Below are 23,075 nucleotides of genomic sequence, written 5' to 3' on the forward strand. Positions count from 1 at the left end.
TTTTCTTGAAAAAACCCTTTTCTGAAAAAATGTAAAGATTTTTCAGTACATAAAACCTTCCAACCTTTTAGTGTTATTCCAAATTGATCTCAATATTTTTAAACATTCCAAACAAGTACCCAACCTATTAAAAATGTCACATCGGTTAAGGCCCAATTAATTTTTCAAACATAGATATATATTACGTTCCAAATCCACCAATTGGGTATATCATGGTCAACATTAATATTAGTTGCCTCAAAACTTGAATTTCAAATATAGATTATGTAATATGGAACCCAATAAACAACAAGTATTGAATTGAATCGAAAATGAACCCAAATTGAAATTATATTAGGAGGGCAATCTCCTAATAAAGGAGAGGGTTAAGATTTCTGATAAGGTTTCAAGGAGTTTGTTTCCACTCATGTGATTTCCTCACACGTCAATTCTCATCTCAAAGCTTCCAGTTTTTTTTATGGGCGATGAAGATGGTGGTGGCTGCATCATAACAGTCCATACATTTCAGCTACCTTTATGACCTTCTTCTCGATGTTGGCGGCTAGAGTTGTAGGGTGGAGTTAGTGGGTTTGTGTTTTGTTTGGAGGTGATGGCATGATGACGCTGGTGGTGACCATTCGTTGGTGGATGATATGCTTTCATGACATTTTATTGATTTTGGAGACAAAATATGCCTGAGTTAATTTAACAAATTTTTAACTAAGGCTTAATGGATGTGACATTTCCAATAGATTAAGTACTTATTTGGAATGTTTAAAAAAGTTGAGACCAATTTGGAATTACACTAAAAAATTGAGGAGTTTTAGATACTTAATCCTTATTATTTACTCTTTTTGTGTAGTAACACGGTGTTCAAGAATTTTGATCGAATATGTAAAACCAGATTAAACTGTCCTAGATTTGTTAAGGGATTCAACACTTTTTCTCTTCTGGTAAAGGAAGGTGGTTTTCACAGTTTTTTTTTCATTTCTAACCATCAGATGAAAAAAAATCAAACAAAAATGACATACAAGATTAAACATGAGTGTGTGAGAAACAAATTACAGTGCAAAAATTTCTGAAAGGCATATGTCATATACATAAATGGTATATCTGTATCACTTCAAATTCATGAGATGATTAAAAGAAAAACTTTCAAATTAGAATGTCTAATTAGTAATAAACAAAGAGAAAGTGCCCCCTCCCCCCACATACACACTTTATTTTCTAAGCCACAATCTTAATTCAAAAATTAAAGCAGTAACAAATAAGATAGCAATAACAACTCCATAGCCAGCACTCCATCCCTTTCCGTTCTCTCCCAAATGGATTCCATAGAAAACATTTGCTACGGCAAAAATGATCAGAATCCTTCCCACACCATGATGGTACCAATTCCAGTACTTTCGCACCTTCGATTCCTTCTCCGGTCGAATCAAAAGAGCCATGACCTAAAACCGAAACAAACCAAATGGAAAGAAGGCAATGTTTATACAACATCCATATCATTGACAAACAAAGAGTTTATACCGCGTCGTTATGCTAACAGAGAGGGTTTAACCACCATAAAAAATAAAAAACAAAAAAAAACCTATATCTTTAGCGACTCTAAAGTGATACTCGTCAAATCACATCAGCATGATAATGTGGTATGACCGGAATATATGAAACAAAAGAATGAGAGCAAACCTGAAGACAACCGAGCACAAGAATGAAGATACCAAGAGATTTGTGGGTGGAGACATCAGCATTGAGCTTATTGTTTAAGACAAATCCACAAAAAACACCTATTATTCCGAATACAAGCCCAAATGACTGAATGCAAGTATGAAGATAAAACCAAAGTGGATCATATGGTTTCAAGTAACGAGCCACTATTACTCCAATTATCATCAAAATGCCCCATCCTAGCATGTTTAGTACTCCATGGCTCTTCCTCAGTCTTGAATGTGGACTCTTCGTGCTCAATTTACTTTGACCTGTTTCAAAATTGCACCAAAAAAAGAAAAAGAAAAAAAAAACGTTATGTTGTTAGACTATGAATTTAAACTACACATTCAAACAAAAATTAACATGATCCATAATCCAAAATTCGTAGTCCGACAACATAAACGTCTTACTTTGCCAGACAACCGGAGAGTTTGTGAATATTTCCCTTTCGTACTAAGATTTGTATGAAGTATAGGACAAAGATAGGTAATAGATCAATTCATACCAGATTATTCAACTGGTACATGTTTGATAGGTTCCAAATAAAACAAGAAGCAGATGGGTAGTTGTTTTCAATGTTCAACAAATCAAAATCAAAGCTTAGGTGAGGGTCAACATCACAATTTCCACAATTCCTCAGGTCTGTTACACCAATAAAGAAAGAAAATAACCTCTTAAAGCAAGCTCATTGAAAGTCTTCAAGTCTCTAACAATGGCGGAGGATATAGACCCTCCTAGAGATCCGACAAAATCTCGGATCTCTAAAGAGATTTTTGCTCTCTACACTTTGAGAAATTTTTATTTACAACTAGGATTGATGCTAATCCAATACGGACGCTAAAGTGTTGTGCGTTTGGTCACATGGGCCAGGTGTTCGATTCAAGGACCCTAAAATTCTCCCTACACTAAGGGTCTTTAAATCTGTGTCTTTATAATTTTCTTACGTGATAATTTGATTATGTGAACAAGATGGAAGCCTCATTGACCTTGCTCTAACACCCTTATTAATAGTTTTACGTTTGATTTCACATTCTCTAATATCGCTCGTAAAAACAAACAAAAAAAAATTAAAAAGTCAACCTTAGTTTGGTTTGAATTGTACTCACCTGTGACATAATTTATGTAGGTGGAGACCTTGTCTCTATGCTCACTCAATCTGTAGTTGGGAGCCACAGGCAGCAACCCATCTGGTCCAACAGAGTATATGAGCCTTGATAGCGGCTGATTGGTCTCCAATTGGAACCCTAGGTACAATCTGTTGGACTGGGATGTAATTAAGGAAAAGTTGGTTCCAACTTGAAGGCTCCCCTTGTTGGGCTCCACAAGGTTAGGTGAGGTCCCACCCAAGTAATAAGGTTTGATCTCTCCTCCTGTTGAGGACATCCACCCCACAATTGCACTGGAACCCACCATCCGGCCGTTGCTTGAGAACCCAATTGCAATGTATGAATTAGCAGCAGGTGCTGAGAGGACAAAGGTCCATAGGTTTGATGAAGTTTGTGAGTACTGCAAAAATGATGTAGTTTTTCATATAAACCAGCTTTACCATGAATATCATTGGATGTGATTGAGATGACTATATATGCATATGTATAGTGTTTTTCTCTGGATAGGATGTTCGTTTTTTTTCTTTCTAAAAAACTGAAATGGGTTGAGAAAATCTAAAGGTGATCAAAGTGTCAATAAAAGAAGCATGTATTTTCCCTCGAAATGACGTTTGTTTTACTTAAAACAGATAGGCTGAGAAAATCTCATTTCTACTCAACATAGGTGATTAAAATTCAATAAAACTGAGCATAAGTGAGATTTCCTCAAGACCTCTGTCCTTTAAGAAAAAAGGAACCTCTTGCAAAGAATCCCTCATATATATGTATATGAAAATGAAAGTGATGGAAAAGAAGTGATTGACTTACTCTGAGGATGTAGTTATGAGCATCCCAAACAACAAGGCAATTGAGAGAAGCTGCATCAAATGGCAAATTGACATTCTGCAAGTTTAGACTCGAGCTGCATGAATCTGTTTGTGAATTCACTCTGGCTGATAAGCCAAAGATGACGATGATGATGGAAGCTATGAATGCCTTCATCTCTCTCTCTCTCTCTCTCTCTCTCTCTCTCTCTCTCTCTCTCTCTCTCTGTGCGGGAGAAAACAGGGAAAGTAGTGGGCGATCAAATGAATATTTGAACAGATGTATATATACCTGGAACAAGTTGACAAATGATTGAATATTGAAACTTGTAAGGAGAGTTGATAAAAATAATTGAAGCTGTTGTAATTATTTATAATTATTCATTAGGTAAGCTGCACAACCTAGCCTCCTTGTTCGGATATATAAAAAGAAATTACAGCTTTCCAAGCAATGCACTTCAGATTTGTGACATATGGAACAATATGGGCTGGTTCAAAGCTTATACCAAGTAATATTGCGCCCATGTTTCACATTCTTCGTTTGGACCCTCACATTTTGTTCCTACCCCTTAATTAGAATATTGCAGAGGGAGAGAAATAGAATGTCGAAATCATTTCCCCTCGCCATTGGTGCTAAGAGAACTTTCAAATAATCAACATTTATCGGAATCAATTTTTCTTTTCTTAATACAACCATAAAATTACGGCAAAGGGTGAGAGATATGAACTAAGCCACACAATGAGTCTGCCATAATAAATTGGTATCGAATTCGTCATTCATGTGATTCAAACGTTAAATGCATATGGGTAGAAGTGCACTCCCGAACCAGCCACTAGGATCAAACCAGAAAAAATGGATTTCATGTGACTTTAGATCTTCCAAAGGTCTGGTCAACCAGAGGTTTTGGTAGGTGGGGCAGACCTGGACCTACAGGTTAGGGTTTGAACCAAGACAGTACAGCCAATCTGAAAATATTTCCTTGATCTGATCTGGCATAATCTTTTTCTAATAAAAGAGCTCACTTTGTGAAGACCAAGTCTCTTGTTTTGCTCTTTTTCGTTCCTCTTTGCAATCATGTTATCATTCCACGGTGGGGCTACGGCCTGCAGCAGTGAAGTACAAAGCAAGAATATATGGGCGGCTGAACCACCTCCACTTCTCCACCTCGGAGAGAGAGAGAGAGAGAGAGAGAGAGAGAGAGAGAGAGAGAGTTTTATAAGTTGCATGCCAAGAATTTACCATTTTATTTTGGGTTCTGAATTTACACTGCATTCTAGCATACAGAGAAACTTTGAAGCAATACAATTCCGTAAGAGCAATGCTATGCAAAACATTCCCAACTTTTGGGGTCTGAATTTACACCACACTGCTACAGATGGACTGAGTTTCGTAGCTTTGCTAAAAAATAAACTTCAATGAATTGATCGTTTTACAACATGTTGACCTCTGCCAAGATCTTGGAACATCAGCATCAGGCACTTGAAATCTCAGTTTCACCACCGCCGTGCCCTGCACATAGAGAAAAAGTAAATTATCAACAACCCTATAACAATATTTGATAGCATGTTATGCTAGAATAAGTGTTGGATGACAAATTTATTCTAGAATGGTTGAATGATAATTCATGGTTCAAAATTATGCACTCACGAATGTACGCCCTCTTATGACATGGAGACAAACATGTGAACAACTTTATAAGTTTAGGCTTTCGTTATATTGCATTTTAAGATTTTTTTTTGTGAAGGCCTTAAAGGACAGGCAACTGATAGATGCATGACCGTATGAAAGATAAGAAAACCCTAAACCCAGCAAGCACAAACATTTGAACCCCCAACGGGTGGTCCTTTTGGATCCAGATTACCAGCTTCGTTGCAAGTAAGAAAGCCATCTATACCACACGTTATCCGCAAATAATGAACATTGCAAAGTAAATTTAAATATGGAATTCGAAAGAAAAATGACAGGCTGACGTCGTACACATAAATCTACTTTCAGATAATTTTGGGTTAAAGAATAGTTACCTAATGATGCATATGCTGGTATGCTGACATAATTGGGACATGAGCTACTTGAAGCTAACTTGTCATTTAGATTGCCAGATCCAACCAGACAATCCCGAGGCTGCAGTAGCATCAAATATTCAGAATACATAAGAAATTTTCTGCACATAATAAAAGACCATATACAAAGTAGACAATGGAATTCCTCTTTAATGCCCATCTCAAAATAATCTCATTGTCCAATGTTACCACTGTCCAAGATTTTTAGGAAACGACCTAATTCAATTATTGAAAACTCCAGTCACATGCCTGAAGTAAAATATGCCGGAAAGATGTATAACCCTTACCCACCAAAACAACAGAAATTAACTCCTTGACGTACAAGTGTATATTTTCATTGATTCAGTTAAATATACAATCTAAATAAGCTGTAGATAGGAGGCAAACCTTGAAATCCTTGTAGAAGCATAAATGAAGTTCCTCCACAGCACCTTTTTTGCAAACCAACTTGGGGGTTGCCCGGAAAACATTCTGAATAGCAGAAACAATGCCTCCAAGTGGATACTTTTCGGTATTGGAAGGTACGTATCCTGCTTCATTCAGGATTTGCTGAGGACAGGGAAAGGAAACTACCATTACACACCAAATACATAAATGGACAAACTCCAACTTAAACCAATTTTCTAATAAGAACCTCAAAATAATGGATATGAATGACAAAACAAATGATGGATTGCCAAGTGTCAAGGAAATAAGCCAGCAATAGCATCAATGTTACAAATTACAGTAACTCTAGAACTTACAGTGACATTGTACTTAAAATAGACATTGAGGGTTGTCAAAAAGTAATTGTATTCATCTCCAACTACTGGAGAGGAGCAAGTCCCGTGCTTCTCTGCAAGAAACAATGAAAAAGGATGCAGGAATCAGAACTTGCACAAGTGATGCATGCCAAGAAAAAAAGGGTCATTGCTCGTAGGTCTGAATTCAACCTAATTTGGCAAAAATTTTAAAAGCAAAGGCTACAGACAAACAACTGACTGTTCATTGTAAGCAACAAAGAGCAAAAGGCAAAGATGCTTACCCCACTGCCATTGTAATACCAGGAATTCAGTCATCATGAAAACACAAGAATGAAGAATAGTTAGCTCATAGTAAAGGTCATCTAGAATTTGAGAAGAAATTAAGTCCACAATCAATGATCACCTCATGACCCCAAAATGATCCTTTTCCACCATGGCAGGATGATGGTTTACCACAGCTTAAAGACGGCCAGTATTTCTCCAAAGCATCGTGCAATGTTGAGATCTACACAGTAGATACAGAGACAGTGATGAGATTTAGGCACTGCCACTATAAGAGACATTTAAAATGAAAATATAAAACATTGCTGTTTAAGCACCAAAGTTGAAGACAAAGCGACGTTAATGTGGGTGCTATATTCCAGTCAATCAGTATTCATTATACAGTTTCTCATGGGCTAAAAGAAAATCTTTCTTTTGGGAGTTCCTGATTCCCTTTATGTGAGCAAGTAGAGTCACTAAAATATTCACAACCCCAAAACCATGTAGACACGAAATAAGAAATACACACCTCTTTCTCATCAAAGGTTTTCTGTGTGCAACAGGCAGGCCAGGTTCCATCATTGTAGTCAGGCCACAATCCATCTGTCAGTCACATACTAAGCGCCAGTTAGCATATCTCCCACATGTATAAACAAGATTTATGCATACACTATCATATACCGATTCACCATCAAACAGCAGTCAATGGATAAAATATGGGTTGGACGACTTTGATCATAAGTGAAAGATAAAAATCCATTTCCTGGATTCACTACAAGAATACATTAACTTAACATTTTCAGATTCTGCCTTTCAAAAACTAACCAAGAATCTTTTTTTTTTTTTTTCTTTTTCTGAAAACACCGAAAACCGAAAAAAGCAGCTGCTGACTAATACATATTTGTGCTTTCTGAATTCCCAATTAAAGCAATTAGCTTCCAACAATATGAACCAACATGCCTTAACCAAAATATTTGAACTTCAAGTGAAAATCAACTTAATTCTTGCTTTTCATCTCTGCAATACACAATATAATACAAAATCTTAATACTTACGGATTGTAAACACGGTTGGACCATTTGAGCTGAAACAAGAAAACCCAAAGGTAGAAAACATCAACTCAAAAAATCAACTCAGAAACCACCAAACGGAAGCTCAACCTAATTTACCAAATTAAAATCAACCAAAACGGGAAAAAAAAATCAATTTTTTTAAATTAATAGTTAAACAAGGAAGAGATTATGAACCCGCGGCAGCAAGCATTGGAGGAGCAACAATAGCGGGTGCGCTGACAGAAAGTGCCAGGCCATTGCAGGGCCAAGTTGAAGTAATCGAACTCCCTCTGCCCTCCTCCTCCTCTGCTTCCGATTTCGACTCCGATTCCGGCTTGCTTGGCGTCGATCAGGCACAGCGAAGCCGCCGCAATCAGTGCCACTGCAGAGGCGAATTGAGCAGAGAGGATAGCCATTTTTTAAGAGATGGGAGAGCTTGGTTTGATCTTTAGAGCCCTCTGTTGTGGTTTATTGGGGCGGGTAGGGGTAGATTCGTCATTTAGGTTACTTGGGCGAACGGGAAAGAATGGGCTCCAATAATTGTGTAACGGACGTTAACCGGAAGACGTTGTATTGTTTTATATTTCTTTTTGCAGTTTGTTTTTGGAGATATTTTTTGTAATGGAATAAAAGAAGATCTTCTCGTTTTTCAAGTTTCAGATGACGATGTTTATGAACATATAACATAGAATTTTGGAGTTTGTAGTCCGAGATTGAAAATGTAGGGTTAGGGTTCGAGTTTGAGGAATGAGATTGACTCTATAACATGAATTTGAATTCTTAATCGATTCGAAACTTGAAATTTGTGTTCAGATGCTACTTCAAGTAATGTGTATGTTGATAAATTAGTTTCATATTCCCATTACACGAGGCAATTATAATTACAAAATGTCATATTGGTGAAAGAATATTTTTGTATTTGTAGTACCACCCCATATGCCAACCATGTGGTATTAATTTGCATTTGCCATTTATTTGCTTCCTTCTTCCTTCTTTCTTTCTTCTCCAGTTAAACACCAACTCTTTGATGCATGAGGCATCTTTTTCCTCCCTTCTTCTCCAGTTAGCTTTTCGTCCCAAATCCTCTAGTATGTGACGATTCTTGCACTCCGGTACACCGTTATACTATAAGGTAAACAGAGTTGGCTCCTCATGCATATTGCCGTGATTTGTAAGAGCAACTCCACCCCTATCCACTTTGCGCCAGCACCCAGCCCATTTATCCACTTAATTGAACAGTAACAGACTCAATGAACAGTAATAGGCCAAAGCATCTCCACCCCAAAAAAAATTGTGCTGGCACCTAGTCTAAAAATGCGCTGGCACAAACTATCTCCACCCCTACAAAATGCGCTGGCACCCAGTCCATTTAAAATATTAAATAATTTTTTTATAAAATAATAAAAAAAAATAGTTTTAATTTCGGATAGGATTTTTAACCAATCTCGTCACGCCACGTGTCATTATCCGAACGTACTATTTTTTGAATAGATTTCCGCTAAGATTTTCAACCAATCCCGACAACCCACGTGTCACTTCCTGTTTACAATAATTTAGGCAAGATTTCGATAAGATTTTTAACCAATCTCGTCACGCCACGTGTCATTATCCGAACGTACTATTTTTTGAATAGATTTCCGCTAAGATTTTCAACCAATCACGTAGTGCCACGTGGCATTGTCCAGAACCTCATCTTCTTTTTTTTTGTCCATATAAACCCTACATCCCTACATCCATCCTCACACTAAACTCAATCCTTTTTTTTAGCTCAGAATTCTTCTTTATCGTTTTCAAATCTTGAGTTCTTACAATGTCTTCTTCAAGGAGAGCGTATAAACAGTTGCAAGAGCAGCAGAAAAGGTTGTTGGCACAACAGGAAGAATTGGTCAATCTTGACCAAGGTGGAGGTGGAGATGAGGCCTTCGCAATGGAGGAGGATGACGATGATCACCATAGAAGGCGGAGGGCCTCACATTCCTGCCGTATCATGCAAGCTATTGGTCAGATAGCCAAACCCGGACGTGCGGCAAACATCGATAGAAGAAGGGAAAGACGAGGTAAAGATCTCTTGGAAGATTATTTTATTCCCAACAGCGTTTACCCTGATCATGTTTTTAGACGTCGTTTTAGAATGCAACGAAGTTTGTTCGCTAAAATCATGAGTGATGTTTGCAACCATGATCCATATTTTGTGCAAAAAGAGGATGCTTTTCATGTTCGAGGTCTTCTTCCTGAGCAAAAAATTACGGCTGCCTTGCGAATGCTTGCATATGGAGCATCTGCAGATCAAGTGGATGAGATCGCAAGGATGGGAAAAACAACAGTTCTGGAGTCCCTGATGCGGTTTTGCTCTGCAATTGAAGCCCTTTACACCAATGAGTACCTTCGGCAACCCACGCCAAGGGACATGCGAAGGCTTCTGAGGAAGGCTGAGATGCGAGGCTTCCCTGGCATGATTGGAAGCATCGACTGCATGCACTGGACATGGAAAAACTGTCCAAGTGCGTGGCAAGGAGCTTATGGCGACAGAAAATGAGCCAAAAGCATCATTCTGGAAGCGGTGGCTTCTTTTGATACATGGATTTGGCATGCTTTTTTTGGTGTTCCAGGAGCTCAGAATGACCTAAATGTCCTTGCCCAATCTCCAGTGTTTGACAAACTGCTACAAGGGCGTGGGCCGAGATGCACATATTGGGTTAATGGTACTAAATACGAGGGACCATACTACCTTGCAGATGGTATTTACCCAAGGTGGTCAACATTTGTCAAAACAGTGCCACACCCGCAGAGTGAAAAAGAGAAACACTTCGCAAAGTTTCAAGAAGGGTGTAGGAAGGATGTCGAGCGTTGTTTTGGTATCCTGCAAGCTCGTTGGGCCATTGTCAGGGCTGCAGCTAGAATGTTTGATGTCGAGGCTCTTCGATCCATCATGATGACGTGTATTATTCTCCACAACATGATTGTTGAAGACGAGTATGATTATGATGCCGTCGATGAATACGAGCCGGATCCGATGAACAACTCAAGAACACAAATCTACTATGCTCATGACCGGACCGAAGATCCCGTGCAACACGAGCCGTTGGAACGGGATGGACGTTACAATGAATTGATCGTTCAACGATACACTTCATTGCAAGAGCCATACTGGCACATAGCCCGCCAGAATGACTTGATTGAGCATCAGTGGAGCTTGCACGAAGGCGAAGATAATTAAAATAAGGCTTGTGGTTGAAGAATAAAGTGTATTGTTTTTTAAGTAATCTTATTCAGTGTGTTTGCTTTTTTTTTAAAGTTTAAATGGTGAGGTTATGTAATTTTATTTGGTGTTTTAAGTTTAAATGGTGAGGTTATGTAATTTTATTTGGTGTTTTAAGTTTAAATGGTGAGGTTATGTAATTTTAAGTTTAAATGGTGTTTTATGTAATTTTATTTGGTGTTTTAAGTTTACATAAGAAATTAAATAAAGTTCTAAAAATAAATAAGAAATTACATAAGAAATTAAATAAAGTTCTAAAAATAAATAAGAAATTACATAAGAAATTAAATAAAGTCTGTGGAGTAAGGATATGTGGTGCTAGGATCTTGGTTGCTAGGATTTCTGTAGCTAGAACCTCCTTGACTTGTTTCGGCATCTCTTGCACGCCTCCTCCGCACGACATCTCTTTTTTCTGATGTCCAAAAATATTTTGAATTCGGAGACAGTCCTACTAGAGACTTGTTCATAGTGTCACGATCTGTTTGAGCCATCCTTTCTTCTCTAAGCATCTCATTCTCTCGATGAAGTGCTTCTCTAATTATCTCGTTCTCTCAATTAACTATTTCTCTTTGTCTCTCAGTCGCCTCATCACGAGCCTCAGTAGCTGCAATAATTGCTGCCAGGGCAGCAGCTTTTTCCTCATCTCTAGTCTTTTCCCATGCCATGTTCAGTTCACCTTGACGAGTAAGTTCCTCCATATATTTAGCGTAGTCATTTTTGGAAGAACTACCTTTTTTCTTTGATGCCTTTTTACCTTGAGGCCTGAGGGACTGACGAGTCGGTTGGGTCTCTGGCACTTGTTCAGGCATCCCTTCCGTGTCTTCAAATGTGTTGGCTTCTTGTTCGGCTGTGTCTGCTTCTGGCGAACTGTGTAGACCCATACCGTGCATGACAACTTCTGGACCGGTTGCCACAATTTTGTATCTAGGACAATCTTTGACAATTTGCCAACATTCCCATTTGTTGAATGATTTGTTATGGTTCTTTGCATTGTAGAATGCTTGTGCTTGTAGTGTCTATAAAAATTACATAAGAATTGTGGAATGCATAAAAATTATGTAAAAATTACATAAAAATTACATAAGTATTGTGGAATGCATATTACATAAAAATTACATAAGAAATTAAATAAATTAAAATATTGATGTGGGTGGAATGCATATAAATAAATAAAAATATTGTTACCTCATCCGCTAAACTTGTCCCACTACGCAAATTACCAGAAGCATGAGAGAAGGCGTTTTTCCAACAAGTAAAGGATGCGTTGAGTTTTTTCCAACGACCTTGAAGACCTTGACTAGATCTGGCATCTTTTCCATGTACATCGTTGAACGATTTCGTAATTTTACTCCACATTTCTCGCTTATCCATCTCATTACCCGTAATCGGGTCATGAGTAGTGTGAACCCAACATTCACACAACGTAACATCTTCACTGAGCTTCCACGAAGTCATTTTTTTCTCTCAAAGTGTACAAAATATTCAAAATGTAGAAAGTGTAGAAAATATTGAAATGTGGTGTAAGGTGGAAGATGAGGGTTAGGTATTTATAGAAAAAAAAATTTTAATTTTTTAAAATTTTTCTGTATTTTTTTAAAAATTTTTGACATTTTTAAATTAATTTTTAATAAATTTTAATGTTGTAATTAATCGGGATCGTTGGATTTGAAAAATAATCAAATCCAACAGCCAACACGATGCCACGTGGCCAACGGTCAAATTTCTGACCGTTGGGCCTTTTTTTTTTTTTTTTAAATTTTTGGTGAAATAAATGTGGACCGTTGATCTGTGATCGGACGGTCCAATTTAAAATTTAAATTTAAATTTTTTTTACCGTTGGAAATCCAACGGCCTAAAAAACTAGCCGTTGGAAATCCAACAGCTCTGAGGAGGCCACGTATCCTTCACCCCGGACGACTGCAAGTGGACTGGCACGCGGGCCCCAGCGCCTGCACAGCCTGTCGGCTACGCGCCCCGGGCACCGCGTGTGTTGCACGCGCCAAAAACAGACCGGCTCATGGGTCTGTCCATTTTGGGCTGTGCTGTTGACTGGCACGGGCTGGGTGCCAGTCAATTGCACGGGCTGGAGCAGATTCACTTGGTGCCAGTCCATTTTCTTCACTTGGTGTCAGTCCAAAGGGCATGGGCTGGAGTTGCTCTAAGTATTAAGATAGTTCATCACTCACAAAATTTCCGCTATTGAGTAAACAAGCATAAAATTCTCGTTACACCGTTATATTGCGGAGTAAATGAGTTGACTTCTCATATATGTTGCCCTGACTTTGTAATTACTAAGAGAGTTCATAACTCACAAAATTCCTGTTTTCAAAATGAAGAACCTGAATATTAGAAACTAGGATCATACAAGTACAATCATCAATAAAGAAGACAAACCATCGAGGTCTGCCAGAGGTAGGAGTTTTAGTTGGTCCCCAAGCATTTGAGTGGACAAGCATAAAGTCACACTTAAAATCAGATTAAAAAAAATTAAGAAAATAAGGAAGGAATAACCTTCTTAACGTACCCAAAGGATGTATGCCCTAAGCTTGAAGGCTTGAATAATCAATCTGTCACTCTCCAGTGCCAAATTCAAGTAGTAGAGTCTACCATTCCGAAAACCATAAACAACCAGTACAGATGTCTTGAAAAAAAAATGGTAAATTGACCAAAAGATCATGAACAATGCAAACCATTGAAATTTATCCTATAGTCAACATGTAATCTAGTTAAAGGTAATGAATAAGTAGAATAGATTGATACTAGACACCAGCCTACAGATCATAAAGGAAACTAGTTACAGGTAAATCAATAAAGAAATTAAATGATGCAAAATCATATGAATTGTAACGAAACCAAATCCCATAAACCATTTGAGAAGGACGAGTACCTTGCCAATCTCTCCCAGCAGCAATTGGATATGCACAATGGAGGAGTTGACACCTAATTCAGAGGTCTACAATTGCTAATGGATGAGGTTAGGCGACAGAAAGGCAAAGAGGTACGCGGGCTAGAAGTAGGTCAGGTCTGCAACCTTGGGGGATTTTCTACGTCTACCTCTCAGACTCCAAGCACGATGTCTTTCAGACTACAATAGGTGGAGATAGAGTTAGTAGCCTTGCACCAACAAGAAGAAGAAGCTCGAGAAGAAGCGTGCCAAAGAGAAGAAGTTGCGTGCTTGGGAGAAGAAGTTATGCACAAGAGAGAGGATGCAACAACATGTCCCTAATTTTATGATTTTATTAATGTGAGTTTACGAAAATGCCCTTGAGGCAAAATCATTGACTTTTGTTGACCCTCATATCATGAGTACTCGTTGTTACGAATGTGTAAGCACGAATGGAATTAAATTTAGAGTTAGGACGACATTTTTACGAAATTCGGGAAGATATTTCTATTTTCCTCCTTAGTGGACCTTATTATATGAGCCACTGAGGCCCAATTGTGTCCCTTTGTCCCCGACTTCTTCTTTTTCCCCCGCGACCCTCTCTTCTTCCCTTACTCGTCTCTCTCTCATAACTTTCCATTCTCTCCCTCTCATCTTTCTTTCACTCCAAGCACTACACATACGCACATCTAAAAACAACTAGGACATCAACAGCCTCCTCATGACATATAGGAGCCCCACAAACCAGGAACAATGGAGAAAACCCCTCAAATATCTCTCCCCCGCACTGCACAATAGCGGCCACTGTGCTTGTGTTTCTACAATGAGTTCTCGCCGTCTCCGGCGAAGGTAAACCCCCTAGAACCCCCTAGATCGTGTTTTAATATTGGATTACAGTAGTTTTAAGTGCTGATCAAGTGTGGATGTAGATTTCTCCCAAGGGAGGACACTGTGCATTTTTCTGGAATTTGAAACTGTGGCCGTTGGGCCACTTTCAGACCTCTTTTTTAACATCTTCGTCCTCCATTGAGCCTCAATTTTGGTATAGACCTGTTCCGTACATTCTTAACTTCACTTTGGCTTTTGAATAATTGAATTTGGTTGAAAATCAAGCTCGAAATGAGCTTTGAAAGTCAGGGGAAAGACCTGCAAAACTGCAAGAACTCACAAGGAAGGTGAGTACTAGCGTACTCACGGTTGCGTAGGCGAGCGTGGGGTTTCCCCTGCGCCTGGCGCATGGTTACCTGCATAACCACCTTGTGGCGACGCGTGTAGGAATCCGAGGTCCCTTCTTAGGTTCCTCAACGTGCCAAACCTAAATTTGCCTTTTGTTTTCCAAAGTTCGATCGCTTTAATATAGCTCTTTTATTAACCATACTTTGTGCAAATACGCGAATTTAGGATAGTACGTATGTTACGTATTTACGTAAACAGTTTCGATTTTAGGTGAAACACATATCAAAGACTTCCAGAGTCGGCATGGCGGATTATGACTTGACTACATGACTGTGAGTGGACCTCTTCTCAAATCGCATGATTTTATTAAAATACTAGGATTGCATTCATGAAAAACATGCTTTCCTGACTTTACATTTCATGAAATATATTTATGATTTATAGAATTTACGTTTTATGAAACGTTATGAATTATTGGATTTACGCTTTATGAAATATTATGGATTCATGAATATGGTTTATGATGATGATTTGAGCTAGAACACTCCTACAGTTTATGATATTATGTTTCAAGCTTTTGACCTGCGATGATTGATGCGAAAGATTTGGTTTATGATATGATGCTTTGAGTTTTTGAGCTTTGATGATTTGATATGAGAAATGTGATTTATGTTTTGGTGCTTACATAGTGGGTAATCATAAAATACAAAATGAGTATGTATTTGTCTATGGCCATAAGACATGATGAGTAGCGAGATATTTTATGACATACTCCCAGCTTCACTGCGAAACTAGTGTCGGACAGCTTAACTAGCCAAGGCTAGTGTCGATGTGTTATGGACCTTTTCTTCTCTGGCGTAACCCAAAGTCTTACAGTTTCACCTTCGGGTGATAGGGCATGTTATGTATATTTCTTCACTGGTGTAACCCAATGTCGTATAGCTTCACCCTCGGGTGATGGAGCCTACTATGGATATACCAACAACCATAGATCTCATCAATTGATACAAAAGAAAACTAATGAAAATGACTTGAAAACTTTAAGTTTTAACGATAAGGACAAAATAAATGGTAAAGTGAATAGTAACATGATTGACATTTTAGTGTAAAAATGTGATTTTTCGTTAAACTGAACAGTACTAGGAGCTTTTCATTAAAGTTCTCTTGATACAAATCCAACAGCCAAAATCTCTTATCCTTCCTTTTTTTTCTCTCAACTCTTCTCTTTCTCCCTAACTTTGAAGCTCTCAACCTCGAATCACGAGCTCCTCAAATTCCAAATTAAATTCAACCCTATCTCAAAATCTGCCTCAACACTGCCATAACCCACCCAATCCACAACCACCAATTGCATGTCCCTCACCTTACCCTCTCCAAAATCAGCCCCACCACCACCACATCCCTCACTTGCAAGTCCCTTAACCTTAAAATCTCAGCTGACGTTCATGAAACAACAAAGAGAGGGGTCGTGCAAACCAATGTCTTTTGGTTGCTGAGATTTTTTCATAACTATGGAAGAAGTGAAAGAAATCTCAAAGATGAAGAAGAAGAAAGAGATGACAAATAAAAAACTAAAACAGTAAGGGATAATGAAAAAATAAATCAAACTTAGAGCACAGATGACCTGCAATTGAATTTGGGGTTTGTTAACAACGGTGGGGTGTAGGGGTGCGAGGGAGAAATAAGAGTTGAGGAGGAAGAAAGGCGAGGGAAAAGGATTCGGCCGTTGGATTTTTATTCCTATAGAACTAATCTTAAGAGGATCTGAATCCAATAAATAGTTAGAATATGTATATTTTATCTCTCTCTCTCGCCCTATGTTTACATGAAGGAGCCTACTTAAGTAAAAGAAAAAAAAAAAACAGAACCAGGAAACGGACATTGCCTTACAGTGTCTGAACCTAAATGTAAAACACAAAGCTAGGAAACAGACATTGCAGTACAATTTTTTAATCTAAATGTAAAATCAGGAGTCGAGTAAGGTGTGAAGAGTAGGAGACATGTGAGTGATGGAAAAAATAGAATCATGAAACAGAGATTGCATTGTAGTGTTTGATCTGTATTGATCTATTTATAATTAACATAAATATTGTTGATCTATTGTTAATATTGTAATTTTTTATTGATTTTTCACAAAATCACCCATAAAAATAGGTTTCATATTTATCACATCATCACTTAACAGTCAATCTAACATATTATGTGGCGGATTGTATGAAATTGCAACTAAATCATATTTTGCGTATCATATTGTAATGTTTTAAAGATGATGTATAAGGTTGTAATTATATCCATACTTGAGAGTGTAAAATATAATTTACCTTTTTTATTTATTTTTTAATTATCCCCGGTACAAGGCCTCGAAGGTTCCCAGGATTAGGTGTATTTGTCTTCCATGTGGGTAGTTAGATGTACTCTTCTTCTTTGTTAGTAGTTACTCTATTATAATGCCGTGTCGTGAAACACATTGTTGTTGCATCTGAAGTCCAGATGTTTATTGTTTTGTTGCTTTTTAAATAATTTTTTGAGGTCTCGCGTGTCGCCTTGTTTCACGTAGAAATCTTCTCTTACGTACTTTGTTGGGAAGGCTAACAATATGAATATAAAATTTCATCAAATTTACAAACCAAATTTAGTTTGCAAATTAAGTTTAAAATTTCTCCATGTTAAGAGGACTCGCTCCAAAAACGAGTCTCTAATGTCAATTTCGATGGTTCAATTTTGATGTTCACGGATGCAAAATTACCAAGACTGCAAGACTCCATAAAATATAAAGAAAATTAATGAAAATGACTTGAAAACTTTGAGTTTTAACGATAAAAACAAAATAAAATGTAAAGTGAATAGTGCCGCGAATTTTTTGTTTAAACTCTCTAAAATATAATCTTTTTAATTAAAAATTAAAGGTAAAATACACTCTAGATTCATATTTGAAAGCTAAATACTGCACGCCATCCAAACATATCAGAAATCAGTTAATGGCAAATCAACAAAGAAAATGGATGCAAAATCAAATTAATTGTAACAAATCAAATCCCATAGACCACTTGAGAGATGATCGGCGCACCCTAAACCTACCTCCCTCCGCCATCCCCCTGTGAATCGCCAATGCACATATGGCTAAAACGGTTTGGATTCCGGTGAGTAATAAGGCAGCTAAAATAGCTTATGCTGACATAAAAGACCAAGGGGTATCAAAATACTTCAACATAAAACCTGCCCATCGCACGTTCCAAACATTATTGCAGTGCTCATTCACATCCTTGAATAATTGCAGCAAGTAACTCGCATTGATGTTGAAAGCCGCGTCTTTGCCAAGATTTGTGAAGAAATGAGCGACCTCCTCATCGGATCCAAGATAATTCTCGATAATGTTCCTGTCACAGCGGAAGGTCGTATCCGCAGGCGTGCCGATGAGGCAGTTCATGAATACAGCAAAAGTGGTTATGTGCTTGTGGCAATGATTATAATATTGTTCAAATGCAACGAAATTCAGGAGTAGATGGACACGGAAATCGTCCACTGTTATCTGCGGAACTTCTAGCACTCCGTTGCAGAATCTGATATCTTAGAAGCTGGTTGCTTCCCCTTTCTTAAACTTAATTCCCGCTTGATGAAGCTTTTTCACTGATCGGATCAATTCAACTGACTCAAAAGGATTTTCTTGGGGAGGATCTGGAATATCGGAGATAAAAGTCAAGTGAAGTAAATCGAGTAGATGTACTCCTTTTTGTTGAAATGGTACCAGGCCATGGTCGATTTTGTTTTAAAAGGTTTTAACTTTTGAGAAAAACTGGGATTCAAAGATGAAACGAAATGCAGGGAGGCGAGAGAGAGTGAAGCGGATTTCTCTTTGCATATATATCTTTAACAAGAAAAAAACCCTAGCATATAGAAGCTTGGATAGGTCTGATTTCAGAAACCAATCTCAGCCCTCTAGTGCATCAGGCGCTGGGATCCTTCCACTTGGAATGGATCCAGCAACACAGTACAATAGGGATAAGAATAAAACACGGCTGTTCATCTTTCCTAAAATAGAGGACTAAACTAGCCGTTACAAAATTTAAGCCTAACGGCTACTACTAAACAAGGAAAGTCACTTCATCTTCTTCTTCATCTGCAGGATTCAAGCATCTGCAGGTTAAACTCAAATTAGTGAGAAGCTTAATTCTCAACAGCCTCTCCTAAGCTGCTCACTGATTTCACTCCAAGTTTGAGTCTTAAGTAGTTGAATCTCTCTCTAGGCAATATAAAAGCTTATATTCATCTTTAGTTACGCATTGATGATATGATTTATATTGAATTTGAGCATTTTCCATGTTGCTGGTAATGTAAAATAAACTCACAATTTGCATGACCGGCATTATTTCGTTGTAGGCCTGGTACATCGGTGATCGTACTTGTTGAGTTGCTGAAAAGAAAACGAGGAAAATGGAACTTAGAAGCAGATTTTCATCTTGAATTTGGTGAGGATGCTGAAAAAGAGTATGGGTTGATAAGAAATTCTCAATAACGTCTTTTTCTCAGATTAGCATGGATGCAAAGTATTTTTTCTCAGCTTAATACTGTTGCTCCGTTGCATGGTAAAATTGGAGGGAAATGGTATAATGCATATGGTATACTTTCTGCTTTATGTCTTTTGTTTTCCTTTTCTCCCATGTTTAATTGTGTACTTTCAGCTTAATGTATAAACCTTGCTTACCTAACTACACAACACCTTACCTGAAGCAACAGATATGACTTAGCTTTGTGCAGTAGAAAGGTGATGTGGGAAATTTGGTGAATTCGGACGAGCATAATCGTTTTGTATCCATATGTTTATCAGCTTATGTCTATGCACATAACAGGTCATAATTGGTCATGCTCAAACCACGATTGCAGCAGCAGTTTGTTGAATTATGACCTTTTATGTGCATAGAAAATGCTATGCTTATTGACTATCGAAGAAGGGGTAATCATGCTCTTTCTTCTCCATTTGCAATGTCTTTAATACTTCTCTTGCATCTTCTTGGATCGTATCTGAACTGTACCTTGTAGCATATATACATGTTCTTTGTGCCTTGTAAAGTCAAGTACAGAGGATGTTATGCTTATTGACTATCGAAGAAGTTGTAACTAGTAGCCGGACTTGCACCAATAAACATACGGTACGATATGCTCTCCGTGTGTGGTTTTTACATATTTCATTTGTCTAATCGTACAAGCAATATTTCCATACGCACCTGCCTAACTTGGACTTTGTATTTTGCAGATAGAGACACTCTTGGTAATTGATCTTGGATGTTAGATGTTTGCTTTGAAGAGAGCTAAGGAACTAATACTACCATGGTTTTGTCTAGTGTTTCAGGGCTTATGCAAATTTTTGTGTTGAAACGTTTGTTACATCCTTCGAACGTGCCTTCATTCCGCATGAGGGGTTGCAGATTTTTGGATAATACTGGAGAAATTTTAGAACTGTATCTGTTAGTCTATGTATTGTTCGACAAAGTTATGCAAGTCTTATGATAGTTTGTGATACCCTTGTTTTGGATGATTATTTATGACATGTTATGAAATAAAATCCTAAACCTAATGATGACCCAGAAGCTGCCACGTGGCAGTGAGAAATAAAATAAATAAAATTTTAAAAATTCATATAAAATAGGGGAAATCAGAAGGAAAAAAATTCCAAAAGTTGCTACGGACTCGTTGCAGGGTGCTTGTCATTTTGATGCAAAAAACTCGAGAAAAGTTGTATCAACGAATCTCAAGCTGCCATGTGCCATATAAAGTGTAAAATTCATATAAAATCATAGAAAAATCGGAAAAAAAAAAAAGTTCTAAAAGTTGCCATGAACTCCATGAACCGTGCTTGTCGAGAAATGAGCACAAAACCTCGATTACGAGTTGAAATGATATAGGAGAAGTTCACAACAACATTGAGTTTTTGGTGTTTGTCATGTTACATGATACACTTGTACAGGGTCGGTCCTGAGAAGTTGGGGGCCCTAGGCGAGCCTTCGAAGTGGGACCCTAAAATTCTCTGATCTCCGGTTCTTTGTATATTGATTTGTACGGTTCTTTGTATATTGATTTGTATAAAAAAGAATTCGCTAAATACATAACAAGTTCTAAGATTGAGAGTAAATAACAATAAAACTTGATTGATGAGTATAATAAATTCAATGCCAAATGTTTCTCTTATGTTTTTTTTTTCTTCTAAAATCAACATCATACTAACGAATTGAATATTAAAATAATCCATTGAATAAAAAGTTATTGAAAAGAAAAATATAAAATTCAAAGTTTTGATTACCTTAAAGTACAATCTTTAAGACCATATGATAGTTGGTTTAAACATTCGATAGAAATGGAGAGAATGAGAAGTTGAAAGAAAAAAGATTGCAAAGAGACTTGAGTTTTATAACTTTATATGCATTTAGGAGTTGGACAAATGAATTGACAGTAAATTTGAAAAAAAAATAAAATAAAATTAAGAGAAATCTAATGACTGGAAGGCAACTTCGTGTTTTGAACTCAACACCCCGAAGAAAAATGGAGCCAAAATTTCCACTGCACTAACAAATGAATTATGATAATTTTTTAGTTTGTTTTGTATTTATATGTTAATTACAGGATAGAAATTTTTTTTGGCGACCCTTCTGAAGTGGGGGCCCTAGGCGGGCGCCTACTTGGGCTACCCTTAGGGCCGGACTTGTACATATTTCATGATTTGTTGCTTGATTGTACCTCCTTGGCTGATTACATTTTCGCGTCATTGATTTGGTATATTGAACATACCAACTCAAAGACATCGCATTCTCAGTCACATACAAATTAACATAATATTTTTCGCATTTGTAAATTAATTATTATGAATTTTATTATTTTTTAACTCCCCCTAAAACATTGGTCATGGGGTTTCTACAGTTTAAATAATCCAAACAACGATGTATTTATCGTCAAAGCGTAGAGGATGTGATCACGAGCGTTGGCATAATTTTTTTACATTTTCACACTTGTAAATTAATTAGTTTGATATATTAACACCTTACATATTGTTGAATACACCCATATACTTAATACACCTCACATTTGTTTTTTATTTTTTATTAAAACTTATCTTAATACACCCTTACATACTTCCTTATAATACAATAACATCCCACACTCTCAACATACACTTTACATTTTCTACACAAAATATACACCTCGCACTCTTTACATCTTAGGTGCAAATAGTAGTAATACATAATGTCATCTAAGGCACCTTCAATGTGAAGTTGAAGACCGGTGTAATACCATAATTTTTCTAATTTCTCAATTGGACTGAATCAAATTAAAGATTTCATTGATAAACCTTTGTATCGTGGATACTTTACGATGTTATATATATACTAATCGAAAGACTACTTAATTTGACTTTCGTGTTCAAGCAGGTTTACCAGATTTGAATTTGGAACTACATACATTATCCAAAATGGTTCATGAGATTGACATAACTCTTCATTTTGATCTTTGATATTTAAAATCGATAGAAGTGGTTTTTGAGATTGTCCACATTGTGGGAAATCTCCATTAAATTAAGGGAAGTGTTATTGGCACTCCAAAAATCTCATTCTACACTCCTCATAAGTGTATTTTTCTTTCCTAATATAGAAAGTTTAGAATGTAGAATGAAATTTTTGGAGTGCTAATAACAATTCAAGTCGAAAGTGTCATTGCATATTAAGATATATAAGTCATTTAATATTAAATTTTAAAGTGAAGTGTATTCAACATTATGTATGTGAAGTGCTTTATAAGAAATCTTGTAAAACAACGTCGTTTTAAGACAATTCAGTTCAGTTTGGTTTTTAAACCTCTGAAATCGAAACCGAACCAAAACTTTTTGGTTCGATTTTTTATTCATTCGGTTTTTTCGATTTCGGTTCTGTATTCGGTTTGTTTGTTTGTTTTTTTTTTTTTTTTTTCAGTTTTCGGCTTTTTGAACCCATCCCTGATATACATGATGTGTATTCCAAAATGTTTCTATTGTTCTTTCTCCAATTCCAAATCTAAA

At 37.1% G+C, this 23,075-nt stretch overlaps 2 protein-coding genes across 2 annotated transcripts; both read right to left on the bottom strand.

The window, feature by feature from the left end:
* Positions 1–1,007: 1,007 nt before the first annotated feature.
* LOC125472522 (cytochrome b561 and DOMON domain-containing protein At3g07570-like) lies at positions 1,008–4,032 on the bottom strand. Its single transcript, XM_048574138.1, has 4 exons — positions 3,603–4,032; positions 2,796–3,195; positions 1,669–1,958; positions 1,008–1,430 (listed from the first exon to the last, which is right to left on the bottom strand). The coding sequence occupies exons 1-4, from the start codon at positions 3,774–3,776 to the stop codon at positions 1,200–1,202; spliced, it is 1,095 nt and encodes a 364-aa protein (XP_048430095.1). The 5' UTR covers positions 3,777–4,032; the 3' UTR covers positions 1,008–1,199.
* A 787-nt stretch (positions 4,033–4,819) lies between these two features.
* Positions 4,820–8,167, bottom strand: LOC103949539 (ribonuclease 2). The gene is made up of 9 exons (XM_018648017.2): positions 7,911–8,167; positions 7,719–7,747; positions 7,193–7,266; positions 6,806–6,907; positions 6,684–6,687; positions 6,403–6,494; positions 6,047–6,208; positions 5,621–5,720; positions 4,820–5,108 (listed from the first exon to the last, which is right to left on the bottom strand). The coding sequence occupies exons 1-9, from the start codon at positions 8,129–8,131 to the stop codon at positions 5,071–5,073; spliced, it is 822 nt and encodes a 273-aa protein (XP_018503533.2). The 5' UTR covers positions 8,132–8,167; the 3' UTR covers positions 4,820–5,070.
* Between the last annotated feature and the right edge of the window lie 14,908 nt (positions 8,168–23,075).

The sequence above is a fragment of a genome, unplaced genomic scaffold (genome assembly GCF_019419815.1).
Source record: "Pyrus x bretschneideri cultivar Hongxiangsu unplaced genomic scaffold, Pyrus_bretschneideri_v1 Contig7, whole genome shotgun sequence".
NCBI lineage: Eukaryota > Viridiplantae > Streptophyta > Magnoliopsida > Rosales > Rosaceae > Pyrus > Pyrus x bretschneideri.

Excerpts from the sequence above, each read along its gene's own strand:
- LOC103949539 (XM_018648017.2), bottom strand. The coding sequence starts at position 8,131 with ATGGCTATCCTCTCTGCTCAATTCGCCTCTGCAGTGGCACTGATTGCG. Across the intron at positions 7,748-7,910 it reads TCCAATGCTTGCTGCCGCGG|CTCAAATGGTCCAACCGTGT; the intron begins GTTCATAATCTC and ends TTCTTGTTTCAG. Across the intron at positions 5,109-5,620 it reads ACCAGCATATGCATCATTAG|GGCACGGCGGTGGTGAAACT; the intron begins GTAACTATTCTT and ends CTCTATGTGCAG.
- LOC125472522 (XM_048574138.1), bottom strand. The coding sequence starts at position 3,776 with ATGAAGGCATTCATAGCTTCCATCATCATCGTCATCTTTGGCTTATCA. Across the intron at positions 3,196-3,602 it reads CTCATAACTACATCCTCAGA|TACTCACAAACTTCATCAAA; the intron begins GTAAGTCAATCA and ends TCATTTTTGCAG. Across the intron at positions 1,431-1,668 it reads TTGTGCTCGGTTGTCTTCAG|GTCATGGCTCTTTTGATTCG; the intron begins GTTTGCTCTCAT and ends TTTCGGTTTTAG.